The sequence below is a fragment of the Cyprinodon tularosa genome, unplaced genomic scaffold (assembly GCF_016077235.1).
Source record: "Cyprinodon tularosa strain WSP-4 unplaced genomic scaffold, ASM1607723v1 ctg401, whole genome shotgun sequence".
NCBI classification, from domain to species: Eukaryota; Metazoa; Chordata; class Actinopteri; order Cyprinodontiformes; family Cyprinodontidae; genus Cyprinodon; species Cyprinodon tularosa.
In genome coordinates, this window is record NW_024039121.1 from 443,174 (window position 1) to 460,223 (window position 17,050).

The 17,050-nt window shown below is 43.2% G+C and overlaps 1 protein-coding gene across 1 annotated transcript in view; it reads left to right on the forward strand.

The window, feature by feature from the left end:
- Window positions 1-17,050, forward strand: part of LOC119791852 (sorting nexin-19-like) — a 61,563-nt gene that overhangs the window by 15,468 nt on the left and 29,045 nt on the right. The window contains exons 7-10 of the mRNA XM_038298191.1: window positions 1,395-1,519; window positions 2,791-2,884; window positions 3,051-3,207; window positions 9,469-9,604. Coding sequence (XP_038154119.1) covers window positions 1,395-1,519; window positions 2,791-2,884; window positions 3,051-3,207; window positions 9,469-9,604 — 512 coding nt within the window. The remainder of the gene's footprint in view (window positions 1-1,394; window positions 1,520-2,790; window positions 2,885-3,050; window positions 3,208-9,468; window positions 9,605-17,050) is intronic.

The following is a 17,050-nucleotide window of genomic DNA, read 5'->3' on the forward strand; positions in this document are numbered from 1 at the left end:
AAAATATAGCCTACTTTGTTTCATAAAGCGCAAAAAAAGGCATTTTTTTTTTTAAAGCCCCTAAGGCGTTCAAACAATAGGCCCCCCCATTTCAACAAATGAGTTTTTTTAGACTAGAAGAGTTCTGCCTTTTAAGACAGGAAAGTATAGCAGTTAAAGTTGCTGCTTGAGAAAATACTGAACCATAGAGATAAAAATAGCCCTGTGATTCAAATTATAAATTGTATTTGGAATAAAAATGAGAGAACTAGGGGTGCTAAAAAACACATCCTCCAAAGACAGATATTTACATGGGAATGTGGCAGATAATTAATTGACATATTACTGATCTTGCTGGATTTTATTCTGCTTTACTTCCATAAATTGCAGGATCTTCTTTACTTTATCTTTGCAAGAAGATTTAAACTTTAAAAGCCTTGCCCTCATAATTTGCAAGTTAATTTATTTATAAAGTAAATATAAACGCTGCTTAAGCTAATTCAAATGAAATTAAAAGTAAAATAAGTAGCCAACCTTATCACTGTCTGTAACCTACTAACACGGTAAGGAAAGCATCAGATGAGCTACCTGAGAAACTAACGTTACGTTTCCCCACTTTAAAACCAAACAAACATGGCCGCTCATCCTGCTGATCCTTTTCAGGTGCTGCATCATAACAGTGGTGCTTCCGTGCCATGTTCATTTGTTTTTACAAAAGTTGCATGTTACGACTTTCTTCGCTTTACAAAGCGCAGGCTGTCTGCGAATTGAGACGCAGCTTGCGTTTGCGTTATCGGTTATTAGAACAGTTGACGTTTCTGCCTTTTGAAAACAGCCTTTGCTCACCTGCAGCGCTGGCTTGCTCTGCCGTATTTTTTTCTTCTTCCCGCATTTCAATCAAGTGGCAGTGATGACGGCGGCGGATGACGCATTAATCGCGCGACACAACTAATCGATGATGAAATTTGTTGCCAATGCTTTTAAAAGTCGATTTTTATCGATTTTATCGATTCGTTGTTGCTGTCCTAGCTTAGACCCAACGAAACATTAATAGACTTAAACACATTTAAATTAGTGAATTAAGATACATTTTTGGTAAACAACTTATTATGTTAACTTAGTTTTTAGGATTATAAATTTCAGAAGCATTAGATTCCCAAACTGTGTTAAAAGTTTCTGTTCTGTTATTAAACCTCAGGAAGAACTCCTTGATATATCAAACTGACCAATCAGAGGGCAGCGATGGTATAACCAGCAGCGTGTTTCTGACTTATACAGATTCTTTCTACATGTTTAGATTTGATCTGAGGACATAATTCCAACTTTCAGTCTGACATCAGCAGCTGCAGCCTAAATTTACGGTAGGACGCATCGCTAAGGTTTGGAGTTGATTGTTTTTGTGTTTGCCCTTGCAGATTGTGGTGAATGCGATTGTAGACACCTTGAAGACGGCGTTCCCTCGCTCCGAACCTCAGAGCCCCACAGAGGACAACGAGAGCGAGGTGGACGGAGGGAAGCTGGGTGTGGACAAGAAGAGCAGGTGGGACAGCTCTTTATTTGGGGGTCAATCTATAACCACAATCCAAAAAAAAAAGAAATCTATAGAAGTACCTTTTTCCTAAAATAAGTGCATTTTTGTCTTGAATTGAGGAGGTAAGTGAGACACTTTGCCAATGGGAATGAGACGATTTACATTTAAAACAAGAAAAAACAATTGCATGTCTTATTTCAAGTGCATATTATCTAATTATTTCATTTCAATTCAGTTTATTTCTATAGCGCCAAATTCCCATCATGTCATCTCAGGGCACTTTCCAGTTCACCAGATCATCCAGTCAGATTGATTTAATGTTTTTTTATCTAAGGAAAACCAGCTGATTGCATCGACTCATTGACTCTTCAGCAATCCCTCACGCTAAGCATGCTTGTAGCGACAGTGGAGAGGAAAAACTCCCTTTGAACAGGAAGAAACCTCCAGCAGAACCAGGCTCAGTGTGAGCGGCCATCTGCTGAGGCCCACTGGGGTTCAAGGAGACAGAAGCAGACATAGAAAAAGAAGCATAGATACAAAAGGCAACTGTCAACCAGCTCCACAGGCGGCCCCGTCCAGGAAACACACAGCCAGGCAGACGAGCTCCGAGCCAGCTCCCATGTCATAGGATGAAGAGAGCACATCCAGTTAGTCACAGTCAGAGAAACAGGACTACACTGGAAAACAGGCCAAGCTCCAGCATCTAGAAACAAAGGTGTATTATCTTACCTTAAGAGTAAGAAATCTCATTCCATTGGCAAATTGTCTTATTTACCTGCTCAAATTAAGAGTAAATACATTTTAAGAAATGTTGATGTACAGGAGAAGCTGGTTGTAATAACTGGTTAAAAACATTTTGTTTTATCAGACTGCAGGTACATATTGATATTTTTGTTGATTGTTTTCTTTTTGCCACGCCCAGTGACATCATCTGGTAGAAGCAGTTTCTATATAAACTCCACTGAACAGAAGCTGTCCTCCCTGTCAGAACCAGCTAAATGGAGGAGCCCCACCCTATAAACATTCAAGCTTTTTTATTTATTCATATTTATATCAAAAACTCAAGGAATTCCAAAGTTATCAAAGCAAAGTCCAGAGCTTCTTAACTTCTCTTGAATCCCAGTTCTATGCAGTTTATGGTTGTTTATAGTCTTTAGTCACTCTAGAAAGTCTCTTTTTCTAGGATTTGTTCTCTGCCGGCAAACATCAGACCTCATTACTGACCGGCTCTGATTCCTGGTTGAAAGTTGAAAGTGTTAAATCATTTTTTCTAATCCCAGGTCTCGCCTGAAACTCTCCAGTAAAAACCTCCCCTTCATGAACGGCTCAGACTTCCGGCCTCCTGTGTTGTTTGCTTGGGATCAGAGCGGCACGGTGCGTGAACTCGATCACAGCTCAAGCTTCTGCTGCAAAATCTTTGTGTTGTTATTTCTCGTGCTCCTGCAGGAGAATGGAAATGACAGATTCATTTTATTTGCCAGTCAGAATAACAAAGCTGGGATTTGTTGCTCCTTTATTTCCTTCTGTTTCTTTACAACAGGTGTTTAATGGCATGTCTCTGGTGGATTTACAAGCTTTTGTTAGCGAGGAGGAAAAGTTGTCTTTAAAGCAGGCAGAGCGGGAGGAGGGTCCAGAGTCGGGCCAGCGTGGAGGCCTCCAGCATCAAAGTGCGAGAGGAGAGCAGAAGGAGGAAGGCGGTAAGAAAGCATTCAAATCTTTTTTTGTTTCATTCTGCTTTAAAATCAACTATAAGGCTCTAGGCTTCCCTATTACGATGCTGTCAAAACACTCGTCCAGGTAGCTCTCCAGGCTCGTCAAGGTCTCCTCGTCCAGTTTGTTTCCTCGTAAAATACGGGACAATTGTTGAAAATATGTTTAAGCCTAAGTTTGTTTAACTGTAACTTTGTTATAATTATTTACCTGAGTGGTTTAGATTTGAACTACATGTATATCGCCATTTTACATACGCACAGCTCTCGCGAGCTCTCAGCCTCTCATTCCGCCCTCTCTATAAGGCTCTGATCTACTTCACTGCTAAAAAAACTAAAATCTCAACTCATTTTCTCTAGAATTGTGGAGGTAAGTTAAACACAGAAAGGACTTACAGATCGGATGAGGAAAATCTTGCACAGAGGCGGGAGCAAGAACAGGATTTCTTCTGTTGGTTCCACTAGATAAATATATTTAAATTTTATTTTTTGTAATGGAGCATAGAGGAGGGTCCTACAACAGAGGAAAAAACATCCAGTAGTGACAAACATCTACCGGCCATCAATCTACAGTAATAGCCAGTCACAATTTCCCCACTTTCCTTGGCTGGTCTTTGGCTGGTCCTTGGCCGGCCCTTGGTTGGTTCTTGGCAGGCCCTTGGCTGGCCCTTGGTTGGTTCTTGGCTGGCCCTTGGCTGGCCCTTGGCTGGTCCTTGGCTGGTCCTTGGCTGGTCCTTGGCTGGCCCTTGGCTGGTCCTTGGCCGGCCCTTGGTTGGTTCTTGGCTGGCCCTTGGTTGGTTCTTGGCTGGCCCTTGGTTGGTTCTTGGCTGGCCCTTAGTTGGTTCTTGGCAGGCCCTTGGCTGGCCCTTGGTTGGTTCTTGGCTGGCCCTTGGCTGGTCCTTGGCCGGCCCTTGGTTGGTTCTTGGCTGGCCCTTGGTTGGTTCTTGGCTGGCCCTTGGTTGGTTCTTGGCTGGCCCTTAGTTGGTTCTTGGCAGGCCCTTGGCTGGCCCTTGGTTGGTTCTTGGCTGGCCCTTGGTTGGTTCTTGGCTGGCCCTTGGTTGGTTCTTGGCTGGCCCTTAGTTGGTTCTTGGCAGGCCCTTGGCTGGCCCTTGGTTGGTTCTTGGCAGGCCCTTGGCTGGCCCTTGGTTGGTTCTTGGCTGGCGCTTGGCTGGCCCTTGGCTGGTCCTTGGCTGGTCCTTGGCTGGCCCTTGGCTGGTCCTTGGCTGGCCCTTGGTTGGTTCTTGGCTGGCCCTTGGTTGGTTCTTGGCTGGCCCTTGGTTGGTTCTTGGCTGGCCCTTGGTTGGTTCTTGGCTGGCCCTTAGTTGGTTCTTGGCAGGCCCTTGGCTGGCCCTTGGTTGGTTCTTGGCAGGCCCTTGGCTGGCCCTTGGTTGGTTCTTGGCAGGCCCTTGGCTGGCCCTTGGCTGGTCCTTGGCTGGTCCTTGGCTGGTCCTTGGCTGGCCCTTGGTTGGATCTTGGCTGGTCCTTGGTTGGTTCTTGGCTGGTGGCTGGCCCTTAGTTGGTTCTTGGCAGGCCCTTGGCTGGCCCTTGGTTGGTTCGTGGCTGGCCCTTGGTTTGTCCTTGGCTGGCCCTTGGTTGGTTCTTGGCTGGTCCTTGGTTGGTTCTTGGCAGGCCCTTGGCTGGCCCTTGGCTGGTTCTTGGCTGGTCCTTTGTACTGTATGCTGATGAGGATTCTCAGTCATCCAGGTCATAGTCATTCCGTAAAAATTCAAAAAATATCCACTGGACTTGGTTTCCAAGATTTGAAGACGTTTTGCCACCTCTCCAGGAAGCTTTCTCAATTCAAATTTTTACAGAAATCTTTGTACTAAAATATTGTTTCTGTAATGATTTATGGACATTATGATCTAAAGAGAAGCACCATCTCCTGGTCAGACCCTGTAATTCGGTGAAAGAGTGGAGTCAGAGTAAAAAAAATGGACCAGTGACTGGAAGTTGGAGGGGATTTTGGTGGGAGTTGCAGGTTAGTGGGCTGCCATTCTGCTGGCTTTTGACTGGGAAGGGCCATATTGAATGGCTGCTGCTGTAGGATGGGTTATAAGGCCTTTCTTCAACTAGTGGAAAACATTTAGGACGTACGTCAACCTGTCAGGGAGTGCATGCCAAAGCATGTGCATTCCAAGGCCGGATAGTTCACAGGACAGAGACACTCAAAATATCCTGAGAGCTCCATCTCAGATTCTACAGTCATCACTCTGCATGTTAAACATCAGCACTAATAACTCAAACAAACAGTCAAACATTGCGGAGAAGGAATGTAGGCCCCTGTCCTTAGAAATTTAGATAGAATAAAAACTTGAATCTGAAACTCCCAGTGTTTCAACATTTCTCTAAAAAGCCCCTTTGGTGACTCATCCTGGCCTCTCTCCTGTCCCTTTCCTTCCTGTTTGACCGGCTTGCTGAACATTTTTAGATGTGGAAATGTTCTTTTTTCACATAAATTCTTTAGTCTCTTCCTTATTTATCAGTACAAATCACGTAAACTTAACACACAAAAATTTCCAGCTCCTTGTTTCGGGATACCAAGCTCTAGCTTGCCTGACGTTGCCATGGCAACGTAACTTCCATGAAATTGTGTTGATTGGGCCTCAAAATAATTAAATTCAAATCCAAATACACGTAATAGTAAAATAAAAAAAGGCAAAATCAGTTCACAAAATATTCATAAGAAACTAGTTGTAATACATGTTTATTAAATCTCCCTGTCACCACTAGAGGGTGCTGCAGCACCCCCACTTCCCACGGCCATGGGTCTTTCTGTTTAAAAAATGTTGTGAGTTGATTAAATGATGGGATTGTCTCATCTTATTTTCTTAATTCAGCTGTTCAGATGCTCTAAACTAAAATAATAAATGCAAATAAAACACATCTTGAAATAAGTGTATTTTCCCCATTGGTATAAAAACCCAGCTCTTAGAGAAAAAAATATGAGAAAAAACTTCTGGTCTTTTGTGCTAAATTCTTATTTAGTGGAAGATTAGTTCACTTTTTAACTAGAAAACCAAGAGTAGATATGCCTATTTTAAGAAAATGCACCTACATTTAGTCCAGTTTTTGCAGTGTGTGAATCATTATCATTAATAGAAAAGTTCTGGCTTCAATACAAAGCCCTAAGTGACACATTTTACGATATAAAGGTAGCATAAACAGGGAGTTGAACACTGCTTAGCATCAGGTATAATCACCTGCTGTCTTTGTCCCAAAGCCTCTGGAAGAAGGTGCTTTAATTTGCAGCAGCGGTGTCCAAACGTTCGGTCTTTATGGTGAAAATGATTGAAATGGCCCCTGAGCCTCAGATTGGTCATCCCTGATCTACAGAGTGATCTGGGGTCCAAGTCTGGAAGAAGTGCTGCACAGTCGTCTTTAGCATCCACTGGTCCAGGGTTGATTTCTTTGCTGAAGAATCAGCAGGCTGGTCCACACTGCTAACATGCACCTAAACAGAGAGTTAGCTTCTCTCCTCCAGCTTCTTGCTATTCCAGGATGGACTTATTAGCATCGTTTGGCTCCTGAAAACATTCCTGACTCCTCTGCCCTTCTTCCAGCTCTCCTAAATCTCTCCCTGATCTGCATGGGTTATTTCCAGGCCGTGCCTCTCATCCTCCTCACACGTCTAAATCAAACTCAAGGCACCTTTACTTACAGATTGTAATTTCCAGATTTATTTAGAGAATTAAACTCAACCTCATAAAAATATATATTTAGGTTTAGTGTGGAGACCTAAGCACCAGCACCACAAAATTTAAAATGTAAAAACAGTTTAAAACCTACTAGAGATATGATATATATCCATTTAGAATTACTAAAAGAGATAACTTTAGTAAATTAACATTTATACTGTAAATAAACATTTGGAATATAGAAAAAAATTACTTCACTGTTATGTATTTTATATTAATTTCAAATGACGAAACTACATGTACATACACATCAATCTGTATGAAAAAAAATAATCACACAATACACATACATATGTATATGTATATATAAATGTAGATGTATATCTGTGTGTGTATATATATATATATATATATATGTATGTAAATGTATATATGTAAATGTATATATTTAATATGTACGTACTGATACCACCATTTTAGGGCTGGATCGGGCGCCCCGCCTTATACGTATATCGGTACCGGTGCAACACTAGTCTGTATGCATGTATGTGTATACACTACCGTTCAAAAGTTTGTGGTCACATTGAAATGTCCTTATTTTTGACGGAAAAGCACTGTTCTTTTCAATGAAGATAACTTTAAACTAGTCTTAACCTTAAAGAAATACACTCTATACATTGCTAATGTGGTAAATGACTGGAGCATAACATTTTATGGGGTCAATTATACGGCCAGAAAAAGAGAACTTTCATCTGAAACTCGACAGTCTATTCTTGTTCTTAGAAATAAAGGCTATTCCATGCGAGAAATTGCTTAGAAATTGAAGATTTCCTACAACGGTGGGTATTACTCCCTTCAGAGGACAGCACAAACAGGCTGTAACCAGAGTAGAAAAAGAAGTGCGAGGCCGCGTTGCACAACTGAGCAAGAAGATAAGTACATTAGAGTCTGTAGTTTGAGAAACAGACGCCTCACAGGTCCCCAACTGGCATCTTCATTAAATAGTACCCATAAAACACCAGAAAGAAAAATGAAGATGTAGTGGAAGAGGACGTCAGGGCGGCAGAAGCTTGGTTTGGTGTAGAAGGCTTCCAGCCGTACATGTTTGAGCCCTTGCCTCGTAACGCTGCCAGGTCTATTAGCTCTACGTCTGCCGAAGACACAGACGTCCATCCCCGTGAACACTGGGACGCAACTCAATGGGAAAGGAAAGGATTCTGAATTCTTATATCAATCGTTGCGTATATTAGCTGCGACAAATTAATCAAGATGACCGAAAAGTGTGATTGACAGATGATCGTTGATATATGATTGGACGAATTTAGGTGTTCAGGCTGACGTAGAACTAACTGGCCTGCATAGGATAATGAAAAAACACCCACAGATTTTAAGACAGAATTTGAAAAAAATATACATTTTCTAAATTTTGGGACAATATCGTCTGATAAAGACTACATTTATATACATGTTTATGCCAGAATTATTTGACATTTAAATATGAAATATGAATATGAGAAAGAAAACACTTTATGTTAGAACTCACTAAACTCTCTCTAGTCTTGTTGTTTTGGACCATGTAGTGTCATCTTAGTGCTTTGAGATGATCCAGTTTCTTGTTAGTCTACCTGCATTTGGAGAGCTGACCTCAGCTTCTCAAATGCATCATTAGGCTGGTAAACATTAGTCCAAACATTTTTTGTTTTGATCTTTGAGCCACTTTATTTTCCTAGTGCCACGTTGCTGCTCAGTGCTGCAGCATTGCCACATTTTTGGTGGATTGTTGGAAGAAGTACATCTAAGAGTTTTTCTCTTTAATCAAGGTTAAGCTCTTAAATCTGCACATTACTGGAATTAGAGGCATACCTGAACATGGGTTGGATCATGTGGCTCCACTGAAATTGGTTCTAATTGATTTGTTTTCTTCGGATGAATACATTTTCTATCAGTCTTTATCCTTGCTGCAGAATTGTATTATTTTCTTGATTCTTTTAATGACAGAAGAGTCCAAAAATCTGTTGTTAGCTGCCAGTGGAGTTGGCCTTATGGTCTCTAGGGTAAGCTCTGCACTGGTGGAATCCTGATTTTGTTGATCACCCCTCCTTAAGCGCACTTGCTGGACTCTTTTGGCCATCAGAGCCGCCTAACAAGAAGTTTTTGATGATCCAGAAAGCCATACCTTCTTTACGGCTGCAGCTTCCCATCTGTGGAGCTGTTTTAATTTGAAAACCAGTGATGTTGAATTAACTCTTTCAAAATGGTGACCACTGCTAAAGCAAGAAAGCAACTATTTCAAGGATAGCAGCCTCCATTCCACAGAATCCAGTCTGTGCTGGTAGTCTGACTATGATGACATGAAGCATTTAGGATCTTTGAATGACTTCCTCTGACCACCCTGAGTTAGAGTATAAAACAAGTTTGAACATTTCTTCTTTCTTATTGACTGTGCATCACACCTTGCAATGTTAAAGCTTCACCACAGGAGGGCAGTGTACATAAACCTATCAGGGCTGCAGCATCCATCCTTTGATTCCGAATATCATGCATTTTTTTTCCATCAGATCTCCTGTCAGTCGCTTATCTTCCATATTCTGAACTTTTTCATGTGTTTCAGACTCGTCATCTGAGATGTCCCTGGCTGAGGTAGCCCTGAACATCCTGTGTCTTCTGCTGAAGGAGCACTGGAGCTGGTTGTGTTCTGAAAACATCCAGAGGACCGTCAGGCTGCTGTTTGGAACCCTCATTAACAGGTGAATGTCATTTAACCATGCTACAAAACGCCGCTGCTAGAGAGAAAACCTGATTTCATTCACACTCGTCTGACGGGACTCTCCAAGAAAAACTTTCCAACAATAACTAACTCATTTCCCATCTGCCCGTCTTCTGAGCATCACATGAGATGCAGACATTCTTGGCAGAAGCACATCCTGCACATAAAAGTCGGTGCTTCCAGGAGTCTGGTTGATAGAACTTATTGAAGCATTTCTGCTCTAATCGAAGGTTCAGACTGGTTTTAATATTTCTTAGATTTTTTGTTTAAACTTAAAGGTTGCATGTATAAAACCTGTAAAGATTGCTCATACTTGTCTCATAGAAACATATTTATTTATATATCTAACTTAATTACAAACTCAAATCTTAAAAAAAAAAAAATCCCGCTACATTCAGGAAAATGTCTTTTAATTACAAAGTTTCTTTATATTCTCTGAAAGGAACCATTAAAGATTTTCCTCAAGCTTTCAGACATCTTGACCTGGTTGTGATTTTAACCTCAATCTCATGCTCTAGCTGAGTCCGGGGGCAAAGCTCTAGATCTACCGATTGATCTACGTTCCCACCCTCACCTGTGGCATGACATCTGGGTAAAAACCGAAAGGACAAGATCGCAAATACAATCAGTCAAATGAGTTTCCTTCACAGGGAGGCTGGGCGCACCCTTCCAGATGGGGTGAGGAGCTCAGATACCCGGGATGAGCTCGGAGTAGAGCCGCTGCTCCTCCACGTCGAAAGGATCCAGCTGAGGAGGCTCGGGCATCTGTTCCGGATGCCTCCTGGTCGCCTCCATCAGGAGGTGTTCCAGACATGTCCCATTGGGAGGAGGCCTGGTGGAAGGACCAGGACACACTGGACGGACGATGTCTCTGAGCTGGCCTGGTGTCGCACAGCTTTTAGGTTCAGCATCTGAAAGGTTTTTTGGTCTCTAAGCGTGAAAAATTCAATACTCTATGAGAACCCCCAAATGGTCAAATAAATATTAGTTGGATTAATCAAAATGTATGTAGAGTTGCTGTCAGTTGGAGCCACTGGCAACATTAAACCGGGCATACACTATGCAATATTTTTTGCCCTTTTCGGGGTGACTATCCAGTCGTGCAAGAATTTTCCGATCGCGCTGACTTTCATCCAACTTTCAGTGAGTCGTTTAATGTACAGGGGGTAACGAGGGCCGATCAGCCTCTCACGACCACCTCCTGATCAGGAATCGTGGGCAAATCGCGTAAACGAGGATTCCTCTTCGAGTGATGCGAGTGAAATGGAGTTCTTTCTGTAAAATTGACAGACCGTAGTAGCCACGTTTGCTCAGCCATGTTTTTGTCCAAATACGTCGTCGGCTTTTCTTTTTAGGGCTTTCAGCACAAAATTGCTCAAATTGCCAAGGCAACGCGTTTCACTCAAGTGAGCTTCATATTCCTCTTCTACTCGTTTGGCTTCCGAATATACAAATCCTGAGTAGCGCCATTTCACTGCGGAGCTGAGTCCCACCTGGTTTTAGACATACAGTTAGAGCAGGTAGATCGCATCAGAGCGTCGGGTCGCGCCGTGTGAGAACAAACATTGTGAGCTGTGAACTCACACTGTATGACGAAACCCTGTGGTTGTGTCATACAGTGTGAGCTGTAGCTGCGTGCAACGATCGAAAAAATGGCACAGTGTACGGCCGTCTTTAGGAATGCTGAGGTAAGTAAAACTTCATTAGTGCAGACAGAGCGTCTGCATGGGGCAGCATGAGTGAATGTGATTGCTATGAGTGAATAGAGACTGTTTATCACTGCTTTTGGTGGAATAGACTCAGTAGTGGTGATGGCAAGGCAGGCTTCCAGTATAGACGTTAATCCTGGGGCAGGACCAGATTTAACTGAAGCCCAACACCAGCACAAAAATTTTATCATAAAAAAGTCAGATTTTTGGGCCATGACTCCTTTAGAACTCTATCAGCTGTGGTTACAATGTTTTGAAGTTAGTTTTTTAAAAATATTTCAGTCAGTAAATCACCCTAACAACACAGAGAAATGTAATGTGTAAAAGCATGGTGATTCCAGGACAGTTTGAATAATCCTACCTGGAGCGCTTCCTACACCTCAGAAATGTATGTGTGTAATTATCAGTTCAGCTGACATCTCTGCAGGACATTTGTTGTTGTCTGCTGTTTGACCACAGACAGCCTGACTGGATTTGATCTTTTCTGAGGGTGTTACCAGCTTTAAAGCGCGAGGGCCGAGGCACTCTACCCACTTCCCTTACTGCATTCTGAGGAAACGTAAAGTAATGCATTTGTGCAGCAAATGGATGATGGGAAAATCAGTGTTTCAGGGGGCAGCTGTGTGTGCAGACTGTGCCAGGACACATGTTTTCTGGAGAGAGAATGCTGTTTATGGGCTGCAGAGGGGATACTGGCTATTGAACCAGTCATTAGTCAAAAGAAGCTGTTCTTGGCTCTCACAACACCGGGAGGTTTTTATTCCTGCAGGTCAGAGGTAAAGAAATCCTCACTTTGTGAAATGCAAACCTTGCTCTCACCTTTTGGTTACAAGTCATTTATCTTCTGTATTTGTTGTAAAGTGTATCAGCGCATTTGCAGACATGCATGCCTCCAAGGTTTGACCCTGACATCGACCCGACAAGCATTAGCCACGGATGCTTTTAGCTCGTGCTCCCAGCATCCTAAACATGCAGACGGTGTTAGGATGCCATGTGCTGTGACCTCACATTCTCTAGGGTGTCTGTACCAGAGTATTGCGTCCCTACGTCCATTCTCAGAGCAGTATTTTAAGAAGCGTGCATGAAAGGCCCATTGCTTTTGTGTTTGCTCCTTCGGAATCAGATATCCGGAGTTGAACAACAAGCCGACATCCCAGACCAGGCCGTGTTCTCCTTTTAATTAACGCTTTCAGAGGAGAGCAGAACTTCCAGGCTTTCTTTCATTCAGAGATATAATTAATATTTATAAAGGAGCAATTTTATATTTGCTAGTTTGGATGGTTAGACTTAGCACCTCACCACACCATGACACTGCCACCAACCGTGTCTCTGCAGGGACAGCGTGTTCAGAGTGATGTGCAGTCTCCAATCACTCATGTTTCCACCCAAACCAGGCGATAAAAGGACGAGACAGAGATTAAAGCAGATGTAGATGGCTGGAGCTTTACGGTCTTGCTGTCCTTTAAGGCCAATTTATGCTTCTGACGCATACCCTCTGCAACCGTCAAATCTGACTCTGTTCTGCAACCGTTGTCGCGCACCTCAAAAAAGTCCTGACTACGCGTCGGCAGTCACAAACCTGCACAGACCTCAAGCGGAACTGCGCAGAGAAAAAGCAGCTGTGATTGGTCCTTGGTATGCCTTTCCGGCTGTCTGTATGGTCGTCTTGATTTGATGCCGGGGAGCACCATTTTTTTAAACCGAGGAACTACAATGGACAACTACGCCGAAAGGTTAATCGAGGAGGTTCGGAAGTAAAACTCGTGACCATCCGCCTAATTTCTCGCAAGTTCTCGAATAGGCTGCGGCTTGCACTTTGGCGGGAAACTGCTGTGCGTCTCTAGAAATTCCAGACCAACGGTGCAGAAGCATACCAGCAAACCTGGTTCACGACTAGACCAAATTGACATTTGATGTGTGCGGTTGCAGAAGTCTAATCTGCCATTTAAGGTTCTGAAGAATTGGATCAAGCGTTATTATTTTAAAAAAGAGCGGCTAGCTGGGCTCACCAAGCTTTATTGTTTACCCTTTTTATTTGTTATAAAGCCGGTGACCAAGAAAGCATTTAGTTTTGTGTTTATTGTAAAGTTTTTTACCAACTTCCTACTGCGGCTTGTTTTTCAGCTCAATAGAATAAAATAGAACAGAAAATCCCTTTAATGTCCTGAAATGGGGAAATTGTGGTGTTTACAGCAGCAAAATGTTATAGTAGAAATGAGCACACAATGTGGACCTTGGAAAAGTGTATGATAATGAAATAGGAAAACGAAACAAATAGAGTATTTTACTATACAGGGTTTTGTCTGGGAGAGTTGGCGGCCTAGTGGTTAGGGCGTTGTGTTGGAATCCAGAGGTTCTGAGTTGAATCCCCACTCCCATAGACTGCAACTCTGGGTCCCTAAGCAAGATCCTAAACCCAAAGCTGCACCCTGGGCGCCGCACAATGGCAGCCCACTGCTCCCCAAGGGGATGGGTTAAATGCAGAGAGTTCATTTCATTGCTCTGTACTTGTGACAGTGTAATGACAATAAAGGCTGAAAGGTAAAAACAGAACAAGTTTTACAATATAAATACTCTGTATCTGCAGCAACAACAGAGATTCCAAGCTCTATGCCCCAACCACTAGGTCACCACTCCCATGTTTGTGAAAATAGAAGCAACAGCAGAGATGTGCAAAATAACAGCAGCAGGTCGAAACTGTGCAAAAATCAGCATGAATGGAACAACTGATTGAGGTTGTTGGGAACAGTGGTGGTTATAGAGTCTCTAGCAGCTGGGAAGAAGGATCTGTGATAACGCCCCCAGAGCTCTCCAGTTCAGCACCAGCTTTATGTATGGAGTGGGAGACATTATCCAACATGATGATGATGGTGATGATGATGATGGTGGTGATGGTGGTGGTGATGATGATGGTGATGATGATGGTGGTGGTGATGATGATGAGGGTGGTGGTGGTGATGACAATGATGATGATGAGGGTGGTGGTGGTGGTGATGACAATGATGATGATGATGGTGGTTATGATGATGATGATGATGATGATAATGGTGATGATGTTGGTGGTGATGATGATGGTGGTGATGATGATGATGATGTTGGTGATGATGATGAGGGTGGTGGTGGTGGTGATGATGATGGTGGTGATGATGATGATGATGGTGATGATGATGATGATGTTGGTGGTGATGATGATGATGATGAGGGTGGTGGTGGTGATGATGATGATGATGAGGGTGGTGGTGGTGATGACAATGATGATGATGATGATGATTGTGGTGATAATGGTGATGATGATGATGATGATTGTGGTGATAATGGTGATGATGTTGGTGGTGATGATGGAGATGACTATGGTGGTGGTGGTGATGATGAGGGTGGTGGTGGTGGTGATGATGATGATGATGAGGGTGGTGGTGGTGGTGATGATGATGATGATGATGATGAGGGTGGTGGTGGTGGTGGTGATGATGATGATGAGGGTGGTGGTGATGGTGAGGGTGGTGATGATGTTGGTGTAGATGATGGTGATGACTATGGTGGTGGTGGTGATGATGATGGTGGTGGTGGTGGTGATGATGATGATGATGAGGGTGGTGGTGGTGGTGATGATGATGAGGGTGGTGGTGCTGGTGATGATGATGAGGGTGGTGGTGGTGGTGATGATGATGATGATGATGATGATGATGTTGGTGGTGATGATGATGAGGGTGGTGGTGGTGATGATGATGAGGGTGGTGGTGGTGATGATGATGGTGGTGATGATGATGATGATGTTGGTGGTGATGATGATGATGAGGGTGGTGGTGGTGGTGATGATGATGATGATGATGAGGGTGGTGGTGGTGGTGGTGATGATGATGATGAGGGTGGTGGTGGTGGTGATGATGATGATGAGGGTGGTGGTGGTGGTGATGATGAGGGTGGTGGTGGTGGTGATGATGATGATGATGATGAGGGTGGTGGTGGTGGTGATGATGATGATGATGATGAGGGTGGTGGTGGTGGTGATGATGATGATGAGGGTGGTGGTGGTGGTGATGGTGAGGGTGGTGGTGGTGATGATGATGATGTTGGTGGTGATGATGATGATGATGAGGGTGGTGGTGGTGGTGATGACAATGATGATGATGATGTTGGTGGTGATGATGAAGATGAGGGTGGTGGTGGTGATGACAATGATGATGATGATGATGTTGGTGGTGATGATGATGATGAGGGTGGTGGTGGTGATGACAATGATGATGATGATGTTGGTGGTGATGATGATGATGAGGGTGGTGGTGGTGATGACAATGATGATGATGATGTTGGTGGTGATGATGATGATGAGGGTGGTGGTGGTGGTGGTGATGATGATGGTGATGGTAGTGATGATGATGATGATGATGACGACGATTATGGTGACGATGGTAGTTCTGACGATAATGATGGTGATGATGATGATGGTAATAGTGATGATGAAGATAGTAATGGTGATGATGGTGATAGAACTTTACAGCATGATACTACCACCACCATGCATCACAGCAGGTACAGCTCTTTGATTTGAAAGCTTGACTCCAGTAAACCCACTGCTTCTCACTGTGGCTAAAAAACTCAATCTGTCCCAAAACGTTTCCCCGGGACACACTGGACTCACTGTGGACACTGACAGCAGTGGATCAGCCTCAGCCTAGGTTGTTCCTCGCTTTCCAGCAGACCACTATCCTCACATGAACTTTAAAACATTTGTTCATTGATATTAAACCACTGATCTCCCTTTGGAACCTAACCATCTGTATAATGAGAAGAAGCGAATAAAAAAACTGCCTATTTGTTTAATTTTGACCTTATGTGGAATCAGATTGGAGGAATTCCTCGATAACTTCCAATTTCTTCCCCTCCTGAGTATGTTTTACATAACCAGAGTCCATCTGGCACCTCTTCTTCTAGTCAAATGCAGCACCTGTTTTACAGCAACATGATTCTTTATATTTACTCCCTAAAACGGCTCGGTCGTTGGATCGCCAACTTGAAGAGGGAGGATTTGCCATCGAACTTCTGGCCAGAGAAAAAACCCGTAATATGTAGCCAACATTTGGAAGAAGAGTGTTTTCAAGATGACTTGGATAATAGCGCGTTGTGACAAACACCAGATACAGCACTGGGACTTGATCAACAGCCGATACCGCACCGTGACGTCACTAACCAGTAGGTGGCAGTAGTGTTCTTTGACAAACATGGATGCCTCCAGTAAAGCACATTCACATGAAAATTACTCTTAATTAAAAACTCTTAGCATGTATTGAACAGTATATAACATTGAGCACCTTTAAGGGTAATATTACACAAACACAAAGGGGGTCAGCTGCTAACGCCGCCCCGGGCTTAATTTAATACAAAAAAACAACAAACAAACACACCATCATTTGGTCTTTACACCTGATTATTATATGCAATCATTTCATATTTAAAGTACTTTCAGGAGTTTGAATTCTGAATGTGACTTTTCCTTTAAAACTTTGACTATGGTTGTTGTGGGGGGAAATATGAGACTTCTAAGCTGTCTATTTCTCTATTGCTTCTCCTTGACACATGGAGCCTGAAGAGATCAAATCAGCAAAGCCTGCTGGGAAGCAATAAGCTTCTCCTGTCAGCAGAAATCTGCTCCCTTGGCTGAGGGACCTGGTGATCAGAGAGATGGGGGGCCGGGGAGGCTCACATGGCTTCACATGAAG